Source organism: Amia ocellicauda, chromosome 4, assembly GCF_036373705.1.
Source record: "Amia ocellicauda isolate fAmiCal2 chromosome 4, fAmiCal2.hap1, whole genome shotgun sequence".
Classification (NCBI taxonomy): domain Eukaryota; kingdom Metazoa; phylum Chordata; class Actinopteri; order Amiiformes; family Amiidae; genus Amia; species Amia ocellicauda.
In genome coordinates, this window is record NC_089853.1 from 50763510 (window position 1) to 50772346 (window position 8837).

The 8837-nt window shown below is 44.5% G+C and overlaps 1 protein-coding gene across 1 annotated transcript in view; it reads right to left on the reverse strand.

Annotated features, from left to right (window-relative positions):
- Window positions 1-7694: 7694 nt before the first annotated feature.
- Window positions 7695-8837, reverse strand: part of pdyn (prodynorphin) — a 6713-nt gene continuing 5570 nt past the window's right edge. The window contains exon 4 of the mRNA XM_066702923.1: window positions 7695-8686. Coding sequence (XP_066559020.1) covers window positions 8045-8686 — 642 coding nt within the window. The 3' untranslated portion in view covers window positions 7695-8044. The remainder of the gene's footprint in view (window positions 8687-8837) is intronic.

Consider the following 8837-nt stretch of genomic DNA (forward strand, 5'->3'; position numbering starts at 1 on the left):
GAGCAGCCCTTCCCGGTGGAAAGGAATGGTCAGCTCTACACAGGGCAGGCTTTCCATAAAATTGAGTGCGAGTGGCACTCATATTCCACCATGCCGCTACTCTGCATCCCATCCAGAAAGAGATGAGTTCCATGACCGTGCCCGTAAACTGCGTGCCATGGGCGTGGAGTTGGAGTTGTGTGACTATTCATGTTTCCATTCAATCTGTTTCCATAATTATTCGGTTGCATACACAGCAATTCCTTTGTCGATTGATTGTCTTTTCCCGTGATTTCTTCAGGCCTTTCTCCTATTTTTCTGAAAGATAAAACTATGTTAGTTTCAGCCCCTGTGGAGAGTTTAATGGTTAATGCTCAGTTCACCTATTCCAGGGCATCGCCACCCTCCTGTTGCAATCAGCAGAAGTATAGTAACCAGTTGGAGATATTCAGTGTCGCTGGCTCCTGTGAAGACAGAACATGGTAGTTAATTTCCTATACGTCAGTACCAGTATCAATATAATTAGCATTAGTAATGTAACTGGCTGCGCCGAGCAGGGGAAGCCCAGGCCACAGATTGGTTCCACCCCCCCTTGCTGGGGGTTTCCCTTCCTAATATCTCATGCATTTATTAATCTCATGCCTTATTTTCCCTCATATTCCATTCAATCACCATCAAAATCTTATGCTGTAAGTGTCAGCACATTTCTTTCACACATATCAAACTCCCTTTTTCCAGCTTCCTAAGCCTCATTAACTCTTAAACCCCGCATCAACTTCCTCAAACCTTCATCAACATTGCTCAGACCCTCTTAAAACATCGCTCTGTATCCCAACAGTGTTTTCTCTTTTTCCTGATTTCTTACTAGTTTTTGCACACCCAAAAAGAAGCGGGGATTAAGAAATCGCCTATCTCTATAAGCTGTGGGGTGCTTAGAAATGCAACTAAAGCAGCCCCCCTACACCAGAAATGTGAATTTTCTTTCATGTGGTAGGAAGAGGAAGGTTGGTTATCGAAACAGAAGCACCAGTGTCCACTAACATTGTGCATTGTCAGCCTCCGAAAAATGCTGTTATGTGTAATCTTGGATCCCCTGTGCCGACCGAGGAGGCCGCAATGTCCTATTTATTATTCATTTGGTGCGTCAGATCCTGTATAATTTTTAACAGATCTTCAGTACGTGGCTGCTCAGACGTCTGAGGTCGTTTTTTTGTTTCTCTGGAATGTGGGGGTTGGATTGCCACGCCCTGCTGTCCAGCAAAAGTCCTGATTGTGACCTAGCTTCCCACAGATGGTACATATCGGTGGGGTGCTTACTCATTGTTTTCGGGGTTTTACAGTTCCGGGAAGTGTGACCCGATAATCCACATTTATAACACTACCCAGTCAGGGTGACCGCAATGACTGCAGCTATGAGGATTCTTCTGTTAGTTTCTGCTGTTTTGTTTGCTTTAGTTTCTACCTCAGCACCCCACCGCACTAACGATAGGTTGCATATGCAACCCCGGTTATCTGAAAAAGGAAGCACTGCCCAAGGGGGAGGGGTTTCTGCGCACTTCCGGGGGAACCCGATCGAAACATCACTCTATCAAAGCTGCCATTGGCCCCTGCGCTCGTCACTCAGAACAGGTCCCTTCCCACTTCCTGTTCTATAAAACGTGATGTCAGCGCAGGTTCGTCCTCTTTTGCACCTTGCAACCCTTGGGCAGTGCTTCCTTTTTCAGATAACCGGGGTTGCATATGCAACCTATCGTTATCTTTCAAGTCGGAAGCACTGCCCAAGGGGGAGGGGTTACTGTATAACAAAACCGTCACAAGGGAGGAGGCAGCGAGCTGATAAGGGAGCCTGCCCCGAGGTGCACCGCTAGGGGACCTCGGCAACACAGCTCCAGACAGTAACCTCAGGGGCCCCATAGGGCCACACCTGAGCCGTCCAGGAGCGAGGACCGTAATCACGCTCTACCGGGAAATGTCTGCAATCAGCATATACAAAGCGGGGCTACAGAGGTTAACTCTTATGCCCTCCGCGTACAAGAGCAAGGCCGGCTGCTCTACTAGTGCAGCTAGGAGCGAGGCCGTAATCTACTTGCACAATGTCTGGCGCGGGCAATCAAGCATTTGTGCGGCCTCCGTGCAATATCATGGCAGTGGACCCCTGATCCAATAGGAGAGGGGCCACAGACCCAATGAGAAAAATACAATATAATACATAGCTGGCTAGTCAACAGAGTAGCCAAGCTGAATAATATACAATACATACATATCGCGTGACAGCAAGGCCTTCATGCTCTCAGCGCGCAGCACAAGAGCATCCAACTCGACTAAACAGTACAGATTGGAAGAGCTCCATTGTGCTGACAATTTAGATTTCGTACAAACGAACTATATACACCACAGCGAGGCAGCGAAACTCAAGCGCCGTCAGCTGGGAACAGCGGCAGTGAACTTCATTCTACAATTTTAGAATGGAGCCACAGTCCTGCTGTTTAACACATAATACATATATACACATATATACATCACGGGGTGCAGGAGCTGGCTCATGCGCCACATGTGGAACACAGGAGCACAGCACAGGACACCTGGACACCTGTCGAATAGCACAGCTAACGCAGGGCAACTACAGCTCTTACCATGTGAATAAATGAATTATGTAAACAGCGGGGCACTGGAGATATCAAGTGCCCTCTGCTGGAGGACAACAGCAGCGGTCCCCGGCTCTATGGCGTAATACAGCCAGAGCGGGCCACAGACCTGCTGACCAATACACAGAGGCCAAATGCATGCACCACCGCAACACAATTTACAATGAACGAACTATATACAGGGCGGCCTCGTAAGGCAACATGCCTGTAGGCCACACGACAAGCCCCGGGAACACATCGACAGGGCTGTCTGTACATCCAGGAGCAGCTCGCGTGGGTGCTCGACTGGAAGGCATAGTCCGGTGGAAGGGAAAGACACGGTTCACCAGCTCCCTCAGGATGCACTTACAGGGGCAGACAGGGAGAGGAAAGGCAGGAGCCAGAGCCTGCAGGCTACTGGGGCTCGACTGCAGCCAACACCGGGTTCCCAATGGAAGGGACCGGTCCTATCACATCCAACCTGTAGAACCTGGCAAATGTAAGCAGCGAGGCCCAAGCTGCAGCCGCACAAATGTCTGCCAAGGGGGCACCATGAAAAAGGGCCCATGATGTGGCAACGCCTCGAGTCGAGTGGGCCATCAGGTGATCAGGCACCGGGGTCCCGGTAGACTCGTAGGTCATGGTAATGGTGTCCACAATCCAATGCGAGAGGCGCTGCTTTGAAAGCGCCTGGCCCTGTCTCCGTGCTCCATAAGACACAAACAGTTGGTCCGAGCGCCGAATGTCCTTAGTGCATTACAAATAGCACCTGAGGGCCCGCACAGGGCAGAGCAGGTGAAGCCGACTCTTGCTCTGAAGCAAAGAGAAGAGGATGAAAATCCATCAACTCAATAGGCCTGTTGACATGAATTGGAGACAGCACTTTCGGGAGGAACGCAGGGTTAGGCCGTAGCGTGACCCTGGAGCCATCTCCCGCAATACGGACACATGATGGGTGTACGGACAGGGCGTGTAACTTGCTCACACGTTTTACAGAGGTGATTGCTAGCAAAAACGCAGTCTTAAGTGACACCAACTTCAGCTCAGCTGAGTTCAGTGGTTCAAATGGGGCCTGGGAAAGTGCGTCCAGCACTACATCAAGGGACCATGTGGGCAGTGAAAGGGTTCAAGGAGGCCGTAGCCTTCGAGCTCCCTTTAGAAACTGCACAGCCAGAAAATGAGACCCAGGAGGCTCGCCATCAATCCGATCATGACATGTGTAGATGGCCGCCAGATACACTTTGAGCGTGGATGGGGACTTGCCCTGGTCCAACAGCTCTTGTAGAAATTGCAATATGACCCCGATGGGGCAATTAATTGGGTCTTGACCGCCATCTTGGCACCAGGTGCTAAACGTCTGCCAGCGGTAGAAATACTGCGACCTCGTAGAGGGATCTCTTGCCAACTGAATAGTGGCAACTGCCGCATCCGACAGATCCCAGGCAATCAATCGCTCCCGCTCAGGGGCCATGCCCAGAGCTGGAGGAGGCCTGGATTGGGGTGCCAAAGCGTGTCCTGCACCTGGGACAACAAGTCTGCTCTCACTGGGAGCTGCCAAGGCTCTCCATGGAGGAGGGCGATCAGGTCCGCGAACCAGAATCTGCGAGGCCACCGTGGGGCTATCAGCAGAACTGTTGCTCGTTCTCTCCTGACCTTCTCCAGGACCACCGGGAGAAGGGGGAATGGTGGGAACGCGTAAAGGAGACAGCGCGGACACGTGTGGGCTAGCTCGTCGATCCATAGGGTTCCTGAGTGGTCTTGGATGGAGAACCATAGTGGGCAGTGCGTGGACTCTGCTGAGGCAAAGAGATCCACGTCCGCCCTGCCGAACTGGCTCCACAGTTGTTGTACTACAAGCGGGTGGAGGCGCCATTCCGAGACTGGGGGGCCTCCCTGAGAGAGGAAGTCCGCCACCGTGTTGGACAGGCCTGGGAGGTGAACTGCTCTGATGGAGCGGAACCGTGGTTGCGCCCACAGAAGCAGGCGGCGTGCTAGACAGTACAGTCTACGCGACCGGAGACCTTCTTGCCTGTTTATATAGGCAACTACCGCTGTGTTGTCCGTCCGGACTAGCACATGTCTGTCCCGCAGGACTGGCAGGAAATGAGACAGTCCAAGGAGTACTGCTTGTAACTCCAGGATATTGATATGGAGGGCCCGTGCGGGCTCCGTCCACCTGCCTCGGACTCCACGTCTTTATTCAAGCCACTTAGAGAAAAGTAATACACACAGACATGCAGGTCTCTGTCCTTACTTCCCTAAAATCATAGAGCTTACATGATGTTATATACATACTGCGATATTTTGGGTGAGTTTGAACCAATAAAGGGGTGACAACTCCCTATCTTATGATATCCTCACTATCTTCCTGATTAAGCTTAAACACAATGTTTTCTATTTTATGCCCAAATATGGAGACATATGTAGCCATTTCGTTATTTATATTCCACAAGTATCTAATGCATGTCTAGATAGGCAAAGGGGGGTTGTGTGCCCACTTCCCATCTTCTTGTGGTTTTACTAGAACGTACGTTCTGTACTAAATTTGTATTGTGTGTCTGCACAGAGATGCATCTGGTACAAACAGGTAGAAGCTGGTCTCATTATGTGCTCTTTGGTAACCTCATGTACGGGTAAGGTATTTGGGGCCTCTTCAGGCTGCCACTTGACCCTGCAATACCGGGACATTTTGAGACAGAATGGGATTTAAAATTAGCTGCTAAATTTAAATAAACAAATATGTTAATACTCCGGTTGCTGAATGACGGTGCAACAACCGCTCAACAATGTTATTGATTGGGAGAGTAATCACACTTTATGGCAATATAATACACTATTAACAAACAGAAAGTAAATGACTATAACATATTAGTGTCTGCATATGATCAAAGGAAACGTTATTATGATTAATAATAATGAAATACAAGAAAAGTATTATTGCATGCATTATTATTATTTTGAGGTGTAGGAGCTAATTATCAGGTTGATTTCTCTCAGTTAAGGAATCTCTCTCAAAGTATCTTGGGATTACAACAGCGCCCCACTGCATATTAATGAAATTAAAAAAATGTATATGTTATCCTGCTGTTGTGTATCTGATGTCGGTGACTGTGGTGGTGAATGTCCCAGCAAGCACTCGACATCATTTCAATGTTGTTTCGTGGTTGAAATCTAGTTGTGACGTGGATCAACAGGAATACAACTACTATTCTACGTGGTTTTGGCAATGATTCACCAACGTCGAAATATACGTAGCTTTCAGGTTGAATAGATGTCGTAACAGTCAAAACAATCAAACAGACCCCCAGATAACAAACACAATATCCTCTCGAACAAATGTATTTCTCCAGATGGTACTTTTTTCATGGGTGTATTTTGAGTGACACGGTAAAAAATGTGCAAAATTCCCCTTAATAAATAAATAATAATAAATATATATATATATATATATATATATATATATATATATATATATATATATATATATATATATATATATATATATATGTTTTATTTATTAAGGGGAATTTGGCACATTTTTTACCGTGTCACTCAAAATACACCCATGGCTAGTTTAACTCATTACTAGCAAAATATTTCAGTGCAGGATAACAAAACTGTATTATGTGTACATTAATCAAATGTATTATCAAAATAGTAACTACAATTAAAATATTTTATCAGTGACCATTGACATTATTAGATTTTTTTTTTTTTGTTTGTTCTTGTTTTTTTTACTTTCAACTTTAATTCAACTGGAGACCTGTATAAAACATATTGGAAAAACTGTGGGTGTGTATAAAAGTGCTATCTAACCACAACTTGCATGGAACTAGTTTTAAAAAGATTGATAGCATTTTTAAAATCAATTTTTCAGGTTTAATTCTACACAAATAATGTGTTAATAGTACTATGACACATTTTGTGTTATTTTCTACACAATATGTGCAGGGTACTGTCTTTCTTCTAACACATGAAAATAAAGTAATTTCAGCCAAAAAAAGTTTTCATTCTAGGTTCATCCTGAAGTTGAAAATTGATGATGACCTGTAAGGGACGGACTCGCTTATCTGTCAATCGGCTGATTAAGCTTGAGTGTAGATTCGCTCAGCTGGAACTTAGTCATCAAGCACCCCCGGGCTGCACTTCAAAACAAACAAACAAACGCTGTGCTACCACTATAATATCTGCTGGATCACTCTGGCTAACCTGTTTCACATTGTCTGGAAACGCCACTGTACCCTGTGGCCAGACACCGCAACATTGTCACCACCTTTATCTCTGCTGAGAATGCTGCATTTCTGACAGTGGCTTAAGTAACTGCATTTCTGAATTATTCAGTAACCAAGAATATTCATTTTCTGTCCAATCTATTTTGTCGTAATGACTCTTCATAGTCATAGAGCTGTAACACCTTTCATTTCATGGAAGCTGCGCTGACGTCCTCATTGCTGCCATCTTCCAACCCCTAAATAGTTTAGGGGACCTCTTGGACGTCTCCTACATATTCGTCGTGGAGTAGTTTGATTCTAAGGAATCGTGTTTTAACACAAACGTGAGGACAACAACTCCAAATGTGTATGTTTATTTATTTATTTATTTATTTAGTAAGTGGTTTTAAGTCGTGTAAATCATACGATGCGTAATCAATTTGCAGCTTTCAACGGAACATCACGATGAAGCAACACGAAAGGAGGGTCCCCCAAGCAATGAAAATCAAGCACATTTTCAACTCTCCTAAAACAACTATGACATTCAAACAAAGGGACATTTAAACCATTCATATATGCTCGGTATGAACCACCATGAACGTAACCTATGCACAACATGTCCGCATATCAGCTATAAGAAATTGTGTACAACACTGTTATTACAAAATCACATTAAATCCACGTGTATTTGCCCACATGAACAAACATATGATCAACACTGCATATGAGAGCATATCACCCTTGTGCTTGTTCAATTAAATATGTTAATGAAGTGTAATTGTCACAGTATAATATTTATTATAGTTTTCTATAAAACATTTTTAAACTTCCTTAATAATCTAATAATAAATGCAAGGTCAAGCAACACACAGAACACATATTGTCTTTGCAACTTGGACACAAATAACTTGCATTTATTTATTTATGTATTTTATTAAACAAGCAGCATATAATAGAATGACATAAATAATATTTCGCAAACATAGGTGATACATTTGCCATTATACAATGGAAGTGTCTCTGGTTTGTCGATATTTAGAACACATAATAAAACTGACACAAGGTTATAGTTCTAGTAGGGTTCTAGTTGTACCATATAGCAACAATATGGCACCTGTTCTGATTAGCAGAAGAAGGAAAACAAAGTACAAGTTTACCGGTTATAGTGAAAATTTCAGTGCATCTGCAACAGAAGTTCTTTAAGTCATTTACAGTAACGACTCCAACAATCTATAGGTCAACCCCATCATCAGGATACGAGCTAGGTTCTTTTTCTGACCTAACTGATATCTTGAAATGGCGTCTTAGAAACCCGCCATATCTCTTCTGATTATCCCACTTGAGCTTTGGCCGGATTCTTCGCATGAAACCTCCATATCTCTTTTGCAACTCTTCTTGGCTACTTTGTTCCACAGAGTCATAGCTTCTTTTAGGGCCAAATTTCCGCAAGAACCCTCCGTATCGTTTTACTTCATTAATAGCGGTATTGTCATCATTATAGACCACCTCCTCGTTTTTAGACGTCTCGTCTCCCAGTTGGGTGTCTTGCAGTGTTTCTGGGATGTCTCGTTCACCGAACTTTCTGAGCAAATTCACATACTTTTTGGCGAGGAGGCCTTTAAGGTTTGCATTTTCTCGAATTGGAGAACTGCTGAAAATTTTGTTTTTGTCCACTTTCTTTATGAATCCCCCATAACGCTTAACTAAGTTGCTGATGGACAAGCCTTGCTGGTCTTCCCTTGCCTCTCTTTTCACTTTGTTCTTGCCTATTTCAGTCACACCAACAGGGAAAATCTGAAGAGCTTTCTCGCATTTTTCCAGTTCTGTAGGCCTAACGGACGCCAGTGCTCCTTCGCACTCTAATGTGCAATCCTGTAAATAAGGAAGTTTGTTATAATAGCAAGTATACTCGGAGCATTTCCTTTACAACCCAACGAAAATAATCCTGAAAGCTATTTACAAATATATTTCAGCATAGAAGGCGGTCTACTAATAAAGGATATAAAGGATGAGGTCTATCAGT